The sequence below is a fragment of the Nicotiana tabacum genome, chromosome 5, assembly GCF_000715075.1.
Source record: "Nicotiana tabacum cultivar K326 chromosome 5, ASM71507v2, whole genome shotgun sequence".
Classification (NCBI taxonomy): Eukaryota; Viridiplantae; Streptophyta; class Magnoliopsida; order Solanales; family Solanaceae; genus Nicotiana; species Nicotiana tabacum.
Window position 1 is genome coordinate 16,586,971 of NC_134084.1, and position 21,712 is coordinate 16,608,682.

General features: G+C 39.2%; 1 protein-coding gene across 1 annotated transcript; it reads left to right on the plus strand.

Annotated features, from left to right (window-relative positions):
- Positions 1–17,188: 17,188 nt before the first annotated feature.
- On the plus strand, positions 17,189–21,089 carry LOC107767967 (NAC domain-containing protein 92-like). The gene is made up of 3 exons (XM_016587075.2): positions 17,189–17,686; positions 19,019–19,290; positions 20,313–21,089. The coding sequence occupies exons 1-3, from the start codon at positions 17,512–17,514 to the stop codon at positions 20,832–20,834; spliced, it is 969 nt and encodes a 322-aa protein (XP_016442561.2). The 5' UTR covers positions 17,189–17,511; the 3' UTR covers positions 20,835–21,089.
- The last annotated feature ends 623 nt before the right edge of the window (positions 21,090–21,712 follow it).

The following is a 21,712-nucleotide window of genomic DNA, read 5'->3' on the forward strand; positions in this document are numbered from 1 at the left end:
CCTCATACTCGGCCATATTGTTGGTGCAATAGAAGCGTAGTTGAGCTGTAACAGGATAATGCCGTCCTGTTTCAGAAATGAGTACTGCTCCTATTCCAACCCCTTTCGCATTTGCAGCTCCATCGAAGAAAAGCTTCCAGCCCGGCTCTTCAGGTAATTCCAACTCATTTGTATGCATCACCTCTTCGTCAGGAAAATACGTTCTTAAGGGCTCGTATTTTTCATCAACGGGATTCTCTGCCAAATGGTCTGCAGCGCCTGGGCTTTCATGGTTGTCCTCGTCACATAGACGATATCAAACTCTGTGAGCAAAATTTGCCATTTTGCTAACCTTCCCGTGGGCATAGGTTTCTGAAAGATATACTTCAATGGGTCCAAACGGGATATGAGATAAGTAGTATATGAAGACAGGTAGTGCTTCAACTTCTGAGCTACCCAAGTTAGGGCGCAACATGTTTTCTCGAGTTGAGTGTACTTGACCTCATGCACTGTGAATTTCTTGCTAAGATAGTAGATGGCCTGCTCTTTCCTTCCTGTGTCATCATGTTGCCCCAGTACACAACCAAATGAATTTTCCAAGACCGTCAGGTAAAGAATTAAGGGCTTCCCGGGCTTAGGCGGGACCAATACGGGTGGATTAGACAGATACCCTTTGATTTGGTCGAAAGCCTCCTGACACTCTGCCGTCCAACCTACTGCAGCATCCTTTCTCAGCAGCCGAAATATGGGCTCACAAGTCGCTGTGAGTTGAGCGATGAACCTGCTGATGTAATTGAGTCTACCCAGCAAACTCATTACCTCTGTTTTGTTCCTTGGCGGTGGCAAATCTCGGATGGATTCAATTTTGGATGGGTCTAACTCAATCCCCCGTCGACTGACGATGAATCCTAGCAACTTTCCTGATGGAACCCCGAATGCGCATTTGGCCGGGTTAAGCTTGATATCATACCTCCGGAGTCTTTGGAAAAATCTCCTTAGGTCTGCTACATGGTCCTCCTGGCGCCAAGATTTGATGATCACATCATCGACGTACACCTCGATTTCCTTGTGTATCATGTCATGAAACACAGCAGTCATTGCTCGCATGTACGTTGCCCCGGCGTTCTTTAACCCGAATGGCATTACCCGATAGCAGTAGGTTCCCCATGGCATAATAAACGTTGTCTTCTCAGCATCCTCCTCGTCCATTAGGATCTGATGATAACCCGCATAGCAATCCACAAAGGATCCGATCTCGCGCCCCGCGCAATTATCGATCAGGATATGAATGTTGGGTAACGGAAAATTGTCCTTGGGACTTGCTTTGTTGAGGTTGCGGTAGTCGACGCACACCCTGATTTTTCCATCCTTCTTTGGGACCGATACCACATTGGCCAACCACTCGGGATATCGAGTGACCCGAATGACCTTTGCCTGCAACTGCTTAATCACCTCTTCTTTGATTTTTACACTCATTTCTGTTTTAAATTTCCTTAGTTTTTGCTTGACCGGAGGGTATGCCGGGTCAGTGGGCAATTTGTGAACCACTAAATTTGTGCTTAATCCAGGCATATCGTCATATGACCATGCGACAACATCTTTGAATTCTATGAGAGTTTTGATCAATTCTTCTCTGACATGCGGCTCAATGTGGATGCTAATTTTGGTCTCTTGGACGTTATCAGCGTCTCCTAGATTTACAGCCTCAGTGTCATTTAGGTTAGGCTTGGGTTTCTCTTCAAATTGGCACAGTTCTCGGTTTATCTCTTCGAAAGCTTCACCTTCATCACATTCGGATTCATCATCACAAACGACCTCTTGCATCATTGAGTCGGTTTCAGATTGATTTATTAGACTAGGTCGAAGATCCGCTGTGCATGCCATGTCATTAGAACCAGTAAAAAGAGAACTGTTCAGAAAGAAAAAGAACAAAACAAAATTAAAATGGGACAAAAGAAAAGAACTTCATTAAACTTGCGGGATAAAAGGGTTCACACTTTTACAAAAACGAAAGTAAAATTTGGATTACACCCTTGAATAATCCGAACAAATAAACAAACGTAACATAAATCAAAGCCTACTACCAAGACTCCCCTCGGACAGGAAGGGGAGTAATTGTCCAATTGTTGGTCTTGGCCTCAGGCCCCACAAGCTATATCTCTGCTCTGCTGGAACCTTCTCCAGCTTCCACCATACTGACATCAGCGAATAGCCTCTCAAAACTCTGATTCAGGTCTTCATTTATACCGATCAAAGGTCCTAGAATCTTTGGGACCGGTGGCCCCTTGGCACTTGCTTTGACAAAAGACCTTGAGAGGCGTGGCACTGGTTTAGGCAGAAACCAGACCCTCTTCTTCATTTTCCGCGCTTGCTTTCTATCTGCTGTGGTTGGTTTGAACCCCAATCCGAAAGTTTCCAGATTTTTAGGAAGGGAGACAGGTTGGACAATCCCTTGAAGCTCGACTCCCAGGCCTTTTCCCGGCACAAATCCATTACCCAGCATTTCTGAGACCATCATGACTGTTGCGGCAGCTACCCTAGGGTGCGGGATGATTTCTCCTTCAGAAATTTTGTTGGCCGACCCTGTATCGAAAATCTGGTAGACCCAAGGACCTTTGTCATCAGCGGTCTCTATGAAAGGTACAATTGCTCCGCCCCTGGTGCACGTTGTATCCTCGCCGTGTAACACGACCTCCTGTCTTTCCCACTCGAACTTCACCATCTGATGTAGGGTGGAGGGCACTGCTTTTGCTGCATGAATCCATGGTCGTCCTAACAGCATGTTGTAAGATACTGTGGCGTCTAACACCTGGAATTCCATGGTAAACAGGACTGGGCCAATGGTCAGTTCAAGTACAACATCCCCTACAGTGGCTGTTCCGTTTTTGTCAAACCCTCGGACACAGATACTGTTCTTGTGGATCCTTCTGTGGTCGATCTTTAACTGGTTTAAGGTAGATAGCGGGCAAATATTGGCGCTTGAGCCGTTATCCACCAATACTCGAGTTACCACCGAGTCTTCACATTTGACAGCTAGGTATAGGGCTTTGTTATGCTCCGTGCCTTCCACCGGCAGGTCATCATCTGAGAATGTTACCCTGTTCACCTCGAAAATCTTGCTGGCAATGGTTTCCAGGTGGTTTACAGAAATCTCACTGGGTACATGAGCTTCGTTCAATATCTTCAACAGGGCCCGACGATGCTCCTCAGAATGGATCAGTAACGACAACATTGAGATCTGGGCCGGTGTTTTTCTCAGCTGTTCGACCACAGAATAGTCCTGTACTTTCATCTTCCTCAGGAACTCTTCAGCCTCTTCTTCGGACACAGGTTTCTTGGTTGCAACTGGGTTGGTTCTTCTTAGCTCCACCGGAGCAAAACATCGACCTGATCGAGTCAGCCCTTGCGCTTCACAACTGACTTCTTCCACCTGTTTTCCTTTGTACATCACCACCGCCTTTTTATATTTCCAAGGCACAGCCCTGCTGTCAATCATCGACAGCTGGACCACAGGTTTTATGGTCACCCGTTCTCTACATACCCCTTTCAACACGACCGCCGGTGTGGGCGGGATCCTTGGTATTACCAACTTGCTTGGCTCGGGTTTGCTTGTTATGGCGGACGGGCTCTTTCCCAATATCACTACCGGCTTGACGCCTCCTCCCTACGACTGTACACTCGTTCCTCCACTGGTTAAGCCTTCTTTCGGGACGGCTTGGATCATCATCACTGTTTGTGAGGGTTTTCTTAATTCTCCTCCCTCATACACCAACTCAATCATGTGAGTTTCGTGGTGCGCTGGCAGTGGGTTTTGGTTGATGTTAGGAGCCTCCGGTGTCTAGACCTCGATCTTATTGGTGTCAATAAGATCCTGTATGGCATGCCTTAACTTCCAGCACTTCTCGGTATCGTGCCCGAGCATCCCTGAGCAGTATTCACAACTGATTGATAGATCCAAATTCTGAGGTGGGGGATTTGGTTCTCGAGTCTGGACAGGACTAACCAAACCCAATTGCCGCAGCTTGTGGAACAAAGCGGTGTAGGTTTCTCCCAGCTCCGTGAAGGTTCTCTGCTTCCGCAACCTGTCATTCCTAGCATCTGGATTTCCCCGAAAGCCTACCCCTGAAGGGTTTCTATATGCCCTTGGTGGAGGGTAGGTATTTTGTGGTGGTGCACATATGTTCTGGGGAGTCGGCGCATGCCATTGTGGGCGAACCGGAGGCTGAGTGTATGCCTGGGCTTGGTGTACGGAACAATGTGGTTCTCGAGGTGGATAGAAATTTTGTGGTGGGTTGTATGGGTACTCTGACCTGTGAGGTCTGGGTTGGTTGTAGTGTGGCCTGCCAGCCCTGGACCAACTGCCTGCCTCGACCGTGGCAACCTCTTCTTTCTTTCTTCTCAACGCACCTCCCGTGCCGTTTTGAATAGGCTGAGTTGTGGCATTGAGTGCCGAATAGTTCAAGATCTTGTCAGACCTCAAACCCTCTTCTATCATGACCCCTATCTTGACCACCTCGTTGAACGATTTTCCAACTGTTGTTACCAAGTGACCAAAGTAGGTTGGATCTAGTGTCTGCAAGAAATAGTCCACCAACTCTCCCTCTCTCATAGGAGGATCGACTCTAGCTGCTTGCTCTCTCCAGCGGAACCCGAACTCGCGAAAACTTTCCCCGGGTTTCTTCCCAGTTCTTAATAATGTGAGACGGTCAGGAACTATCTCGAGGTTGTACTGGAAATGACCTGCAAAAGCCTGGGCCAGATCATCCCACGTGTACCACTTGCTGGAATCCTGCCTGGTATACCATTCTAGTGCAGATCCGCTCAAACTTTGGCCGAAATAAGCTATCAACAGCTCATCCTTGCCGCCTGCCCCTCTCATCTTGCTACAGAATCCCCGTAAATGCGCCATGGGATCACCGTGCCCTTCATATAAATCAAACTTAGGCATTTTGAACCCAGCCGGGGGTTGGACGCCTGGAAAAGGGCACAGATCTTTGTATGCTACGCTGACTTGGTTGCCCAGCCCGTGTAAGTTCCTGAAGGACTGCTCCAGGCTTTTGAACTTTCTCATCACTTCATCCTGTTCAGGGGCCTTAGCCGGCTTTTCAATCTCTGCCGGCACTTCCACATGTGGATTGTAAGCTTGGGGCTCGGGTGCATGGAATGTAGGCTCAGGGGGATAGTATTGTGTATCGTGAGCCTGAAACAATGGCTCACTGGTCGTTCTTTGCAAAGGGGCTGATGTGGGTCCCACAAAGATGGGAATATTGGGTGTTGGGAGAGGTTGATGGGGCGGTGGAGCTTGGGAATCATGAGGGCTTCTTTCTTGATGATAAAGAGGATTTAGACGGCTTGTGGAAGGGCCAGAGTGAGGGTATTCCGGCATGTGTCCCAGTGTTTCGGGGCTCTTTTGTGTTTTGGCTAGGGCTAGCTGCATTGCATTCATCTCTAGTCCCATCCTTTCAATCTTTTCCATCGCTTCTTTTAGCAACTGGCTCATTGGCCTTTCTTCCTCATTACTATTCTCTGAAGTAGTCATGCTTGTACCGGTCCTTTGGATCTGGTTTGGTAGGAGTGTGTTGCCAGAGTTCTTTAACAACTAACTTGTCTGGATCGGACAACAACAAACTTTGTTAGCGTTAGATTTTAACAGATTTGATCATAACACATAGAGGATGCAATGCACCTAGGCAGTTAATCGTTTCTACATGATTTGCCTCAAACAACATGCGTCATCTCGGTTCGCTCATTCGTCCCTTTTTAAAGTACTTTGGGAAACCCTGTGTTTTATTTTATTTTGTATTTTCTTTTTTTTTTCTTTATTAAAAACGGTCGAATCTTACGGGGATTGCCTACGTATCACGTCCCCGCGTGAATCAGACCAGGCGTAGTTCTGCCATGAGGCTAACATTTATAAAAAGAAAATGAACAAAACATTACATTTGAAAACTTTGTAAAAACAATGTCTTGAAACACACACATTCAAATTGAAATAAAAAGATACAATTCTTAACATCTCATAACGTGCCCCACTTTCCACTTGTATTGTAAATTATTGGATCATTTGCTCAAGGCGGGGCTTGACCCGGATGACCTCCCAATGTTCGATACATCCTTTCCAACTCCACTGCTAGATGACGGGCAAAGGTGGGTGCATGCTCGGTAAACCTTTCATAATCCATTCCTTGGCAGTTTACATAACTTTGAGAGGTGTAGACCGCCAGGTCGTGGATCTGTGCCCTGAAATCTTGGAGATGTTGGCCTTGATTCTGCAATTGCTGCTGGCGAGTGGTGGCTATATCTCGGATACGGCCTTCACGATCTAGGGCTGACTCTAATAGAGCTCGGAGTCTGGCCTGCTCTAATCTCATCTGCGCTCTCTCTCTATCAGTGTCCGCTTGTTGATGCTCTCTGTACCTTCTTGCCTCTTCTAGTTGTGCACGAAGTTGGTCTTCTGATCGTATCCAATGGTCTTTTTCCTTCTTGAATTGTGCCTTGTCTTTCTCGGATTGCCTGTTTTGGCGTTCTTTATCAGATCTGGCTTCTTCGTTTAATTGTTGGATCCTTTCTTTTGCTTTGCTCAACGCCATTTCTTTTGCAGCAAAAATGGAATCATAATCCTGCATTCTTTCAAAAAGATTGGCGATGGTTTTTTGATCCTTCCAATTCCTCATTGGCGTTTCAGAAGCCTTTTTCATTTTCAGAAATCGAGCATGAAGACTTTCATTCTCACAGGCTAGACTCTTCTTCTTGCCTTCAGCTTCCTGTGCTTGCAAATCCTTCTCCAGACTGAGGTTCCTTAGATTTTCCTTTAGGGCATGGATAGTTGCTTTGTACCCCTTCTCTTTTTCTCCCCAGATCAACCGCTCTTGGATTTTATCATTAAAGTTTTGAATATGGGGTCTTTTAGTTGGCCTTCTCAACTCAGGTTCGGGTACATCATCCACGCGAGACCGTTTCTCGAACCACCTTGCATATCCAGGATTTATCTCACCCTTTGTAGTGTCTGGGACTTGAGTATCGCTTTTTAAGTATCGACATCCATTCCACATCTGCTGAAGTAACGCCTCAGGAATAGTGGCCTCTGGGTGTAATTCGATTTCTTGCGTACTCAAATCTTCATCATCAGGAACTACTTGATATCTTCCTAGTTGTCTTAGGACTCTCAATGGCGCGTATGGCTGGATGCTTCTCAATCCCAATAGTAGCAGATAACTATTTGAGTTTGACATATGTATCACTTCCCTCATCGGTAGCCATCCCAGAGTCCATTCAATTTGATTTGCCGTTAGAGCCCTTAGCCGAGATACCCATGCTTCTATCCCTTCTGGAACCTGATAATTTTTCACTCTTTCCTCATAACCCTCGATGTAATTATCGTTGCTTGGCCCATACTGTATGATCTTGGGCTGTGGTTGGAGATGTTCAATTAACCACATTTGCAACAAAATTTTGCATCCTTCGAAGACTTTCGCTCCTGCTTTACATAAAGTTAAAGCCCGATAAATGTCTGAGAGAATGATGGGGACAAGGGTGTGGTTTCCTTGGTGGTGAGGATTTGCACAACCTTTGCGGTGCGAATATCAATTGTTCGCTCTTTGTTCGGGAAGACCATGATTCCTAGAAAAGCCACCATGAAGGCGAAGCGACGGTGAACCTGCCACGCGTCTTTGTCTTGTTTGTTAGTAAGGCCTTTCTCATGAATTTCGAACCCATCTGACTTTTCGAACCTTGAATACAAAAAGTTGAAAGAACAACATCCGTTGACGACATTGCTTTTCCTGATTTGACTGCTGATGTTCAGAAGACCGAAGAATCGATGTACCGAGGGAGCCTTCGTGAATATCAAGCTTTGATTCCTTAAACTTCCGTCAAAACCAACATATCCAGCTACTTCCTCCAATGTAGGAGTGAGCTCGAAGTCAGAGAAACGAAAGACATTGTGAACAGGATCCCAAAAAGTTACTAATGCCGCAATCAGATCATCACGGGGTTTAACTTTCATAATGTCCGGGAGATTTCCCAAATGCTTGATGACCCACTTTTGACCATCTTCGCCTAATTCACACCACCACATTTGAAGCTGGAACAGAAACTCTTCTGTATTTGCGGAGGAGGGATTTTGTGTGGTGCTCATTTTGTATCTGAAATTCAATTTAATAAAGTCAAGACTCATTTCGAAAACATACTTTTATCATTTTCAGTCAAAAAGATTTAAAACTATTCTTGGGAACTTTTCAAACTATTTTCAAGATTAAATACCTTTCAAGATTAAATACCTTTATTTCAAGATTTGAAAACTATATTTTATTTTTTATTATATATATAATTTTTTTTTAGTTATATATAAAAAAACCCATTTTATTCCTCAGCTCTTACCATGATTTCATTTAAACCGGTCAGCAAGCATGTTCGAGGCAAATGAATGCACATATAGCAAGTAGGATGCATCAGGATGGTCTTTTTATTTCGGGTTCACCTGTCTTAGACAGACCCAACCCCTGTGTTGAGTCCCCTAAGTCAAATGCACGTGATGCAAATAAACGTTCCTACTAGGGATCCGGTACATGGCTGAGTTATTCTAAGTGTAAAACCTGAGGTTGATTGTTCTAAACCTGGCTTACCCAAACAGACAGTTTGAGCCGAAGCGGGGGCAACGTACCGGGAGCACGAAAGTCTGCCCGACCTAGTTACTTGTCCCAACTCCGTCTTATTTGGTATGACTTTAACAGAAAGGTGGGTCACGCGCATGTGTACACCATAAATTCAGAAGACTCAGAAAGAAAGGGGGTTTCGTAACAGTTGTATACATTCACAATTCAAATAATATTAAAGCGGTAAAAGCATCATTTAGCACATTAGGCATACATCATGTAAAAATCAGATAATAAATAAAGCCAAATAATCACAATTATCCTAAGCTCGAATTCTTAACCCTGAACCAGTGGTTCTGGGTTCTGATTATCCCCAGCAGAGTCGCCAGAGCTGTCACACCTCCTTTTTCCGCACCCGAGGGGGCGCAAGGGAGTTTCTTCCAATTAAAGGACAATCGAAACGGAATTGGTTTAATTATTTCAGAGTCGCCACTTGGGAGATTTAGGGTGTCCCAAGTCACCAATTTTAATCCCGAATCGAGGAAAAGAATGACTCTATATTACAGTCTGTGTACCAAAAATCCGGATAAGGAATTCTGTTAACCCGGAAGAAGGTGTTAGGCATTCCCGAGTTCCGTGGTTCTAGCACGGTCGCTCAACTGTTATATTTTGGCTTATTTATCTGATTTTAAATACAATATGAACTTATGTGCAAACTTTATCTTTCAACCGCTTTTATCATTTACTGTTATTTTTATCAAGAATTGCAACGTTATAAAATATATCTCGAACCGCGTTACAATCAATGTACCCGTGGTCATCGACACACTTCGACTCCGTTGAGATTTGGATTTGGGTCACATCAATGTGCACCCGAGTTTAAGGAAATTAAATTATTAAAGACGCGCTTAAAGCGACTAGCGTATTTATTTTGGGTAGGACCGTGAAATTTTACTAAAACGGTCCATCCCGAAGTCTAAACAATTTTAAAGCAAATATTTACTGAGGGCCCCGCAATTTGTATTTTTATTTGGCGAAGCTCATCTCATTCTCATTTTTAAAAGGAATTTGCGACGTCATGGACATGCATTTCGAACCACGTCACAATCAATGTACCCGTGATTAGAAACACATTTCGAATCCGTCGAGATTTGGATTTGGGTCACATAAATGCGCACCCGAATTTAAGAAGGTAAAATTATTAGGTACGCGCTTAAAGAGACTATCGCGTTATTATTCTGGGAGGGTCGTGAGATTTGCTAAACGACCCACCTTGGGGACTGAATGCTTCAATATATACATTTAACGAGGGCCCCGCAATTTGTACGTTTTTCTTTATTTTTGTCGAGGCTCATCTCGTCCTTATTTTAAAAGGATATCCTATAGCAACTACGTTTCTTGTCGCGTTTGTCTCTACTAGTTGAAAACAGTAGATAGTCCTAGTTAATTATGTGCTTGCAAGTTATCTATAACAACATTCAGAAAAGCTTGAAAATCAGAAATGAGGCTGCGTGTACAATCAGCCGAACAAATAATCACGGGCCCAAATCCAGCCCATGCGTAATAGGCCAGACCTGGGCCGCTGGTCGTTTGATGCGGGCCCGCCTGATCTGTTTTGACCTGGGCTCGACCTTCATGAGGTTGAGGCCCTGAATTTGTGTTCTTTGTTTTAAAGGTGCGGTTTATTAATTATAATAAGGCCGTTTATCAAAAGAAATGAACTTAGCTAACAATGGATGGCTTCATGCTTAGCATGTATTAAAGAATATGCTACACGATTAGACTAATTCTAAGATACAACCCAACGCATTGAGAATACTTTTAACTAGCAGCATACGTATACAAACTGATATTCAATTACCATGCATTGATATCTACTAGGCGTGCAAGCTACTTCCAGCATCCAAACAAGAATAAAATTATTCTACATTACATGATATTTAATGCAACAATCTATGTATAAAAAGACATTCTTCAGGTTTTCTCATTTGTATTCATCCTCAATTTTCCAATTACATCTGAAAGTGTATTAGGTGTGTACCTGGTATAGAGAACAAAAGAAGAAAGGAATGGTCAGTCGGGCAGTATGCCACAAACACAACAGCAGCAGATACACAGCAACAGCACAGCAACAAGCCAACAACCAAAAGTATTTTCCACAGTCCACAGACAACCAACAATAATTCCCAGAACAAAAGAAACCAGCAGATAGTCGAGCACCAAACAAACAATCCCAGGAAAGAGTAAGGAAACAACAGGAGGGACAAAGTGTTCAATGCAGCAGACCAACAGTTTGACAATCACAAGCAGCTCAGTTAGTGCCAAAGAAACAGAACTTGGCCAAAACAGCTTGACCAATATGAACTCTTATATAGCTCTCAGACAGTGTTTGGTTACAATGTTTTACTGAAACTCTCTTATGTTTTCAGTCTTTTTCTTTAAACTCACAAAAACCTTTCTCCAGACTAAAAATTCCAGCCTCAAGACTCAAAATTCCCCCCTCTCTTATGTTCTGAAACAGCTTATTTATAAGCTAATCGACCTAGTGCAGCTAAGCTGCCTGCCCTGCCAATTGGCAGACTGCCCATACCCTTTAAGCCTCATGCCTAAGCATCTTTTGATGCCAGCCCTTTGTTCCCCACGCCTGGCTTTCTTTAATCAAGAGTTATGGGTTCATTTTAGTATTCATTTTAAATTCCCATGCTCTTATGTCTTGTTCCCCATTGGCACTAGGTTAATCATATTTTAATTACCACTTGACATATTCTGAAATTATCCCCTAATCAGACCCTGTCTCATGCCAAGATTACCCTTATACCTTGCATATTACTGTATTATCCTAACTCTTAGTAGTTAGTATATAAACCTCTCTGATTTCAGCCAATACCTGACTACCAGCTAATTAAACTCAAACTGCTTTCAGGCTGATTTGTTAGATTTCTAAAGCTAATTGCCAATTCTCTGCCTATGTTCAGGCAATGATTCAAACTTTAAGCAAACAGGGGTGCCAATCAAATGGTATGAGTTGGCCACATTGGGAGCCAAGCCTGACCAACTCACAACTAATTGATCCAATATGCAGTCAAGGGTGTACACTATAATCGACGTGCTACTATATCAGGCTTACAAACAACATCATAAAATAAAAGAAACAGGCACAATAATCGTACTGAAATGCAGACTCCTGATTTTTCAATCTTTCAAGTGAATTCAGTTGACGACACTTATTTAGATGGCTATACAAACTATAATATACAGCAAACAACCAAATAAAACCAACAAACACATTCATCATTAACTTAAAACATACACACATGGACAGACGAGTCACAAAACAAAACAAACCAGAACATGAACGACAGATAGATTTTAGGAGGACAAAAGAAAAAGGAAAAATACCTCAGGGAAATGAAACTAAGATTGACACAAGCTCGAACTCGGGCCAGGTGATTTTGGGGTCTAACGGACTTTAACCGAAGCGTTCTCAACTGAGAACACTTCGGTAAAAGTCTGCTAGGCCCTGATCCTGCCACTGATTCGGACAAAACCCATAGATCTGAATCCTAGGGCTCTTGAGGTTCGATTTGGTAACCGTTCAATTCCAGTCAGATTCGAACGGAACCAAAGCCACTCAGGGGGTGAGGGAGGTCAGGAGGGGCTGTGGTGTGAGTTTGGGGTCAATCGGTGTAGATCTGGTTTTTGCTCGAATCTTCGTTTGAAGATTCGAGAAGCTACGGGTTGATTCGAGGTGAACGGTTAACGGATTTGTGTTCAGAGTGGTTGGGTGCATCGGGGATGTTATTTTGGTGGTCATCAGAACTGTGGTTACCGGGCTCACGGGGGAAAAACCTAGGTTGCTAGGGGTTTGAGAGGAAAAAGGTCCTGGGGAAGATGGTGAACAGTGGCTGAAGGGGGGGTGTGGCTTGGGGCGTGGGGGTAAGGGGTCAGGTTTATATACGGGGAGGGTGACTCAATCCTGGCTGTTGGATTGATCACAATCGATGGTCAGGATTGGGGAGGTTTATCAATACGGTGCCGTTTTGGTTAAGTAGGGGGTCGGTTAAAATGGGAATGGGTCGGGTCATGAGGGCTAATAAGGGCCATTGGATCAATGGAGATGAATGGCTCAGATTAACCGTCCCTGAAACGACGTTGTTTGGGTTCGTACTTGGACAGGCCTAGTTTGGACCGGACTTGTGCTGGTTTGGGCCCATTCTTTGTTTCATTTCCTGGGCCTAACCCGATTTTCCTTCACTCTTTTGCTTCTTTTTTTTTTCTTTTAAACAAAAATGAAATAATAATAAAATAATGAAATTAAAATCAACAACAATGGAACATTTTCACACAATTATCACAAAAATATTTAAGTAAGTTAAATCACAACCTAGAACGAACGATGCACATATATTTATATTTTTTGAATTTTCTTTTAACGACACATATTTTTTGTATTTTGTTTGATAATGACTAGATGCGAAATGGACAGACCTACAAATGACTAATAACACATGTCACGGAAAAATCGAAAAATTGTACAGCGGAGTCATTTGTCATTATTTTCTTTCTTTTGGAGCGATTGTCCGCGAAGCAAAAATCACGTGCTTACAATTTCTACTATATGTCTGTGTTTCCTCTCAGAAACTCCATTATGCTCAGGTGTGTGAGGACATGATATATGTCTAACAATTCCATAGTTTTAATAGGTGTTCAACAAATGTAGTACTGTTAAATTTACCACCTCCATCACATAAAAAATCTTAATAGTCTTTGTGACTTATTTCTCGACTATCTTTTGAAACTTAACAAAGGTGTCATAGAATTCAGATTTCCTTCTTAGTGGATAGAGCTAGGTATATCTTGTACAGTCATCAATAGACACCACATAGTATTTCATATGTTGAGATGATTTAACAGGTGTTGGACCCCAAAAGTCACAGTGAATTTTGATCAATTGCTCTTTTTCAATCTTATTTCTCAATTTAAATGGAAGCTAGCATCCTTTCCCTAACTAACAACTAACATAGACAATAGGGAGTTTATTCCAGTACTTGACATCAATACACTTATTACTACTAAGAATCTTTAAAGACTTTAAATTAGGGAGTCCTAATCTAGCATGCCAAATACTGTCTGTATTCCTCCACTCCTTCGATGCAGATAGGGCATATAAGTTATTGTTCTCCAGTACATATAGGTCATTCTTCTTATATCTATTGGCCAGAAGTCTCCTTGAGCTCTTGCCCTTTACAACAAATCAGATTTATCAAACTCAAGTGTACACAAATTTTCATTAGCAAGCTTACTATCTGAAAACAATTTCTTTTTAATCTTAGGAACAACAAGAATTTCCTTTACATTAAGTCCAGATATTGTTGTATTGCCAATATGCGAGATGCCAAGTTTAGAGCCATCTCCAACTATTATCTTATCAGAAACATTATAAGGTTGAAGGTTTGACAAATTACCTGTTAAATTGGTTATGTGACTGCTTGCACCAGAGTCAACATACATAACTTCATCTTCAGCATGTGTATTCTGCAGGTTAACAGCAGAAAAGGCTAGTGGCACATCCTCTGTAGCCTAGTAGGACTAGTCCCACCTGTAGAAGCATTTTAAAGTTGTGTGGTTGTTTCTTCCACATATTTGATAATTTTCCTTGCCCTTTGGTTGAATTTGCAGTGTTTTGAGTATCTTGATTAATCTGGATGCTGCCTTGTCCTGCAGGTCTGAAACCTCTTTATCTTGAGGAGAAGTTTGAGTTCTCTCTTCTGTTAGAGTAACCCTCACGACCTCTTCCTCTTTGAGCAGCAAAGGCCATATTTTAGCCTTGTTGAGCCATTTCTTCTTCATCTTCTCTCATGTCAAATCCTCTAAGAGCATTGACAAACTTGTTCAAGGTGGGATATGGAGCCTTTCCCAGCATGACAATCCTAAATGTCTTGTACTTTGGACCAAATCCTCTAGCAAAGTTGATCACTTTGCTGTCCTCATCAACTGGCTTGTGTATGGATGAAAGACCATCACATATGCCTTTGAACTCCTTCATATATTCATCAAGTCTTTTGGTTCCTAGTTTGATGTTCTGCAGCTATTACTTAAGTTGAAATTCCTTGTCCTTGGTTGCCTGCAGGCTTGCTTCCTCTAGGCACTCCCACATTTCTTTGGCAATTGAACATCCTACAATGAGATACATGCTTTCCTCAGTAATTGTAGCAGAGATCCAACTCCTCAGGAACACATCTTTTTCCTCCTAGTCAGTTTTGTCATCACCTTTGTCGACAGCCTTATCAGCTCCAGCAGAGGTGGACGAACTGCTTGTGTCTGGGTTTCCTTCCTTGATCAGGTTTGTCACCTTCATTACCTGAATCAACTGGAGTATTTGTGTCCTCCAGATTAGATAGTTCGATGGTTTCAACTTAATTGGACAGGAGGCAATCAGATGATGCAAGGAAGCAAGTGATAGACACAAAGGAGTTGAGGGTGTTGTTATGGCCATATTTGATCTTGTTTCTGGTGTGAGCAGCATAACTTCAGAAAATGTTGATACCATGTAGAAAATCACAAGATTGGGAAGGAATTATGTTCAGTACTGTGTATTTTCACATACAAAGCCACAAGTGACTACAGTTATACAAGTCACAAACTAAACGAAAAACTTGGCTAAGTGATAGCCATTACAAGATGACTTAGGGGCTTACAGTTCTACTATATGCATGACTACTACATTGAGTTAACTACAAACTCTACAATGCAATCTAACCATCCTTATATCGTGTAGACTTATCCTTATTATGATCAACTTCTTCAATATGCACATTCATCTCAACATCCTCATTTCAGCTACTTTCATCTGCTGGACATGGGAGTTCTTGACGGGAGTCACATTTGATATATAGAGGTTTCCTAACCTATTGTTTTTGTAAAATTTTGATGTATGACTAGATCATTGATTAAGATATCATTACATTCACTACTTGCAAAAAAGTTGGGCGGAACTATGCTAGAGATCAACATTCAATTTGTTTAGTCACCTCAGCACACGAGGCGAAGGCAAGATTAGAACAAGGAAATTCAAAAATGGCACTCTAAAATGTAAACAATTGGGAGTTAAATATATGATCGAAAATACTTTTTAACCTACTTTTGGCACAACACTAAAATTACAATTTCTTGTGTTAATAAGATTCAACAATCAATTTATATACATGTAAAAGATTTTCACATATATGCACATTATACATTATATTTTACAACATTTCACAGTTAATTTCTTTAATATTCAGAATACACCAAATATTGGTACTAGTAAATATTCTAGAAATATTAGTTTCCTGCCCTTTGGCATTATAGTTACAACTCCACTAATACAATTAGTGATTTAGATGTATCATGCAAATTGTTCGTAATCCTATATATTCACCTACGATTGTCAAAATCTTTGCTTACGTTCAATTGAAGTTAGTTCATAGAATACGTTGGGTGAAACATAGTGGAAAATGTACATATAGTTACGACGTTATTCGTATTAACGAGTCCAATTAATTTAATCATAATAGTTTCACTATACAACATTGTTAAAAAAATTTAGGATTAATTTAAGAGGAACTTAAAGATTATGGATTCCTACAATGATCTCAAACTAAAGCTATTGAGTTCCGGTGAACTAGTGTGTAATGCTTTTAGATCCGCCTACTTAATATTTCAATGACTGTAATTATCTATTATAAAAATCTAAATTTGCCAATAATAGAATATTAACAGCAAAATATACTCATGAAAAATATACTACGCTAATAACATTTTCTTAGACTAGTGCTATGCGGTGTTTTATCGGGAAGTATTTCTCTGAGTAAATTCGTAAATAATTAAGTATTGAACTAAGTGAACTCTACAACTTTTATGGAGTGCAGGTGCCACTATATAATATTAAATTAATTTTAAAAAATGCGCACATAAAGTACCTAGTTTGGCGGAGGACAATGAGTTCATGTGCCCTATAATTTAGGCTATAAATCGCCGTTGCCCATGGGGTATAGTTACATTATATTGTAGTACTTGCATAACGAGTTTTGTGATAAAATTCTAAATAAAAAGGAAGTTAGAGTACATATCCTTTTTTTTAACAAAGTTTATATAATACTTTTACATTATCAGGTTAAACAATTATCTGGTGTATCGGTTGTACTTTTATAACAAACATGATATGATAACTTGAAAAATAAAGAAAATAAGTTAAATTACATTAACAACGTAAAATCATTTATACTATCAGTTTGTATAAATTAGACTGTTTAGCAAGCAGTGTCGAAACTAGAGCTGAATTCAGGATTTAAGCTCTGTCGATTTAACTTTTATGGTTATTAGTATTGAATCCACTATATTTTAAAGTTGCGAGTTCATATATATTACTCTTATAGTTTTAGTGAATTTTTACATATATTTGTACTCCACGTCAAAAGTATTGGATTCAAATAAACTCGTTACCGTAACATTGGATCTGCCACCGTGTACCTCAAGATACATAGTTGGTGAGAGCTTCTCAGACACACTCTTCCATTTCTTCTTTAAATTCTGAAGCAAGAAACACTTCTTCTCTTGTCTCTCAAACCCTAAACTTCTAGCAAACCTTTTAGCAATAAAGTTATACAAAACCCTAAATTCCATTTCCTCTACATGCAACCCATCAAGAAAATATATATATTTCTTGCAACACATAGCAAACAACAAACTTTATTAGCTAGCTAGGTTTTCCTCTTTTTGTGCAACTTTTCACATATTGTTTTTCGTGTACCAACTTTTTCTAAACAATTTTCTTATTTGTTTTTCTTACTAGTTTATTATATAAAAATTTGAGTTCTAGGGTTTCTGTTAGAGTTTTAAAATTCTAGGTTTTGCATCAATTATAAGTAACTTATTAAAGGACCAAAAAATTAAAGAAATGGAATTAAAAGTGAATAAAGAAGAGAGTAGTCTACCACCAGGATTCAGATTTCATCCAACAGATGAAGAGCTTATAACATATTATCTTGTGAATAAGATTTCTGATGCTAGTTTTACTGGAAGGGCTATTGCTGATGTTGATCTTAACAAATCTGAGCCATGGGATCTTCCAGGTAATATATACAAAACCTTAGCCCTTGAAATTTAGTTTCTAATATTTTTTTGTGCATTTAGCAATGAAATAGGCCTAGCTAGTCCATTTTTGGGTGCATGTACATGGTCCGAAGTGGTTCAATTGAATCCCTTTCGACAAAAAATTATACTGTATATATAGCTAGGGAAACATAAATTGTTGATGATCTACTAATATAAGGGGATTAGTCTTCCCGTGTACGTACGTAGTGTAAAAGATGGTTCAAAATTTTGCTTCGATCGTAGGTTGATTCGTATGTGTTACACTCTAATATTTATTTTTCAAATCTCCTTGTTAGAATTCATGGCTTCACACTACTAAATAGACCAAATAGGGTGATCACCCCTAGAAAAATGTATGTCATGTCTATGAGAAATTTCCAGAGAAATGATGGGCATAAAAGAACAAGTTTAGATCTTTCCCTCCATTTTATAGTTTTTTGTTTTTACTTTCATTTTGGATAATAAAAGGGTTTCAAGTTACTCTTTTGATGTGGTTTATTTGATTAATCTTTTCCACAATTAAATCCCCAAGTATACAATCAAAAATTTTAAAACATATTTCCTTGACAAGATCTATAGGAAAATCTTCCCGTAAACTTGTTTGGGTTTTTTTTCGAGGGGTTATTTATTACGGATTTATGTGTAGTTTTATTTTAATGTTTTATAACAATAAAAAGAGTTAAAAAGTTTCCTTCTTCTCTTTTCTTCTTCAAACCCAAACGTTTAGTGAACACCAAATTAGGCTATTATCATTATTCTTGTACTACCGATTGAGCTTTCTTAATAAGTTATCAACAAATTAACTCTCACGTTTCTCGTCGAAAATTCTGATGTAACTTAATATCCATTATAAAAGAGTTACTACACTATCAGGTCATCGAAAATATAACTACATGTAAATTACCCATAATAAATGAGATTAGTAATCTAAAAAATAAAAAAATTAACCTACTATAAAATGTTAAAATACACTCATGGTGTAACCTTTTTTTATGTGCATACTTCCTCTGTTTCAATTTAGATGTCACATTTCGCTTATCAAGAATTTTGACTAAATTATGAAGCTAAATTAGATTAGTTCAACTTAGTATTTTAAAATTAAAATTTAGATATTCAAAAACTATATGAAAAGTACTGTAAGTTGTACTTGTTTCCCACGTCAACATGATAAAAAATATATTTTAAAATATTGGTCAAATTTCACATAGTTTAACTCTCGATAAGCGAAATATGTTATATAAATTGAAACGGAGAAAGTATAAGTTAAATGCAATATTTTTAACTCCATAATTTTCATGTGAAAATTACAGGTAAGGCAAAAATGGAAGGAAAAGAATGGTATTTCTTCAGCCTTCGTGATAGGAAATACCCAACTGGAGTTAGAACAAATAGAGCTACAAATACTGGATATTGGAAAACTACTGGCAAAGATAAGGAGATATTCAATAGTAAAACTTCAGAATTGGTTGGCATGAAAAAAACATTGGTTTTCTATAAAGGAAGAGCTCCAAGAGGAGAGAAATCAAATTGGGTGATGCATGAATATAGAATTCGATCCAAATCCTCTTATAGAACAAACAAGGTATGATATAGTTATATTTTCCCTTCTTATACTAATAAATTTGTGTGTTTAAGTTCTATACACTGATAATAAAAAAATATTTCATATTGTTGGTGTCTATAATTTAAACTCATTAGATTTATATCCTTTTCTTCACTTACATCTATTAATTTTGTCATGTTAATGTGTCCATGTGTTATCCTATCTCTGAAATTATATATATTGTCGTTATAAATAAATTTTTTTACACTAAAAATATCATTCAAAAGATATCTATATGTAACCCTTAAAAAAAAATTGTAATCTTGAAAATAAGACAGGTTGCCTGCTAATAATAATAACAATAATATATATATATATATATATATATATATATATATATATATATATATATATATATATATATATATATTGTAAAAATACTTAAATAAAAGTGCATATAACTTAAAACTCTTATAGTTACTGTTTAAGTTCTATAAACCTATACTGTAAAAAGGACAATTAATACTTAATATGCTACCTCAGGATAAACTACACCAATAGTGTAAATTATTACATTATAATATAAATTCATTAGAACTATATCCTTTTATTCTGTTACATCTATTAATTTGGTCTGTGTTAAAGTGTCCATGTGTTATCCCCCTATATGTTTGATATTTGAACTTTTATTTTGGTGCAGTGGTTTTCTTGAGGAATTGGAATCCCTTGGAATCAAATAATCAACTAAGTCACTTTAAGTTGTTTCCAAATTTTTATTCATTAAAAGTTCGTTAAATCTTAAACAAAATCTACATTGAAAAAATAGATTGCTTTTCCAAATATATACATTTTGGAAAGTATAAAATAAATATGCAACAAAAGGACTTACATTTAGAAAACATTTCAATAAGAAACCTTTTTTACGCTATTATTTTGACTTGTTATAGCTAGTTACCTGCTTTATTTTTCAGGGAATTATTTCCATTTATTATAAACGATTACAATGTTATTATCTTTTTGCATGATGACCTGATCGTATAAAAATCTTTTTACACTGTCAGCAAGACGAATGGGTGGTTTGCCGAATTTTCCAGAAGAGTGCAGGAATGAAGAAGTACCCTACTAACCATTCAAGGACAATAGTTAATCCCTACTCTTTGGAGATTAATCAAAATGCAATATCCTCACAAATGATGATGCAACCTGATCATGGCTTTCAATTTGCAATGGGAAGAAATTACATAAACCATGCATCTAATTATATGAACAACTTTCCAATTCAACACCAAATGAATTACAATATAGGAGGTAGTAGCAGTGGTGGCGGAGGAGGAGGAGGAGATAATTTTTTTACTATTTCAGGCTTAAACTTGAATCTTGGTGGTGGTGCCGCCGCCTCGTCTCAGCCAGTTTTAAGGCCAATGCCGCCACCGCCGCCACCACCACAAGTTATGAATATTCAACATGAAGTGACTTCTTCTATGTTGGATAATTGTGCAATTACAAGTGAGGCAGGTTATGGGGCAGAAATGAATAGTGCACATTATTGTGCTGATTTGGACAACTATTGGGCTACTTATTGATCAATAAGGAAGAGGAGTTGTCAAATTGTAATGTGTTAAATTATGTTGTTTAGTATTTGTGTTAGGAACTAAGTACTTTTTTCTACTTAATTAGGAAACAAAGTTGTTACTATATGTTTATTGAGGAGTGTTAGTAGTACACATGGCAAAGCCATCTTGCTAGAGTCTGAATGAATGACTTCAAATTTGTAGCTTTTGTAGCTTTCTTGCATAACCTTTATATTGTAAGAATTGAAATTAGTAGTTCTTGGCCTATATTCGCACTTAAACATTATATGGTCGTGTGGAGAGCTACTGAAAGATTGTATGGCACGATAAAGTTTTGCGACTATACCATTCTTGGCGACGGTGATCGCCGACGAGATGATGAACGCCCCTTAGCAAATATATAGTTTCAGCGTACAACAACTATATTCGAAAAAAAATCTCCCTTTTGAAATATTATTTATTATAATTCATATTTTAGAGTTTGCCAAATCATTTTGGAGCGACGAAGTTACCAGGAATTCTCTCTAGTGTCTGCTAAGATGCTCCAGTCTTTGCTTGACGCTATGATGTGAATAACCCCCTCCCCGCTCCCCCCTCCCGATTTTCTCAATGATTAGAGATGTTACTGGCACTATAACTCTGTCTTTAACATATCAATTAAAGGGTATTTCTTATCATGGTGCGCGATAGAGAATGGGAATGGAAGAAATGAGAAGGATATTATGGTATGTTTTATGCACAAAATAAGTAGTATCATTTGTCATATTTCCTTTCTTCCAAATCATTCATCCAAAAAATGGCAACTCAGATAAGCAATTAAGTTGACATCTATGTTATTTTTGAAGGTTAAGATGTTTTCTTTTGACATCAGTTATAATCTTAAAGTAGAA

Bases quoted from the DNA above. Each gene is read 5' to 3' on its own strand.
- LOC107767967 (XM_016587075.2), top strand. From the start codon at position 17,512: ATGGAATTAAAAGTGAATAAAGAAGAGAGTAGTCTACCACCAGGATTC. The intron at 17,687-19,018 runs GTAATATATACA...TGAAAATTACAG, and splicing joins TGAGCCATGGGATCTTCCAG to GTAAGGCAAAAATGGAAGGA. The intron at 19,291-20,312 runs GTATGATATAGT...TTACACTGTCAG, and splicing joins CCTCTTATAGAACAAACAAG to CAAGACGAATGGGTGGTTTG.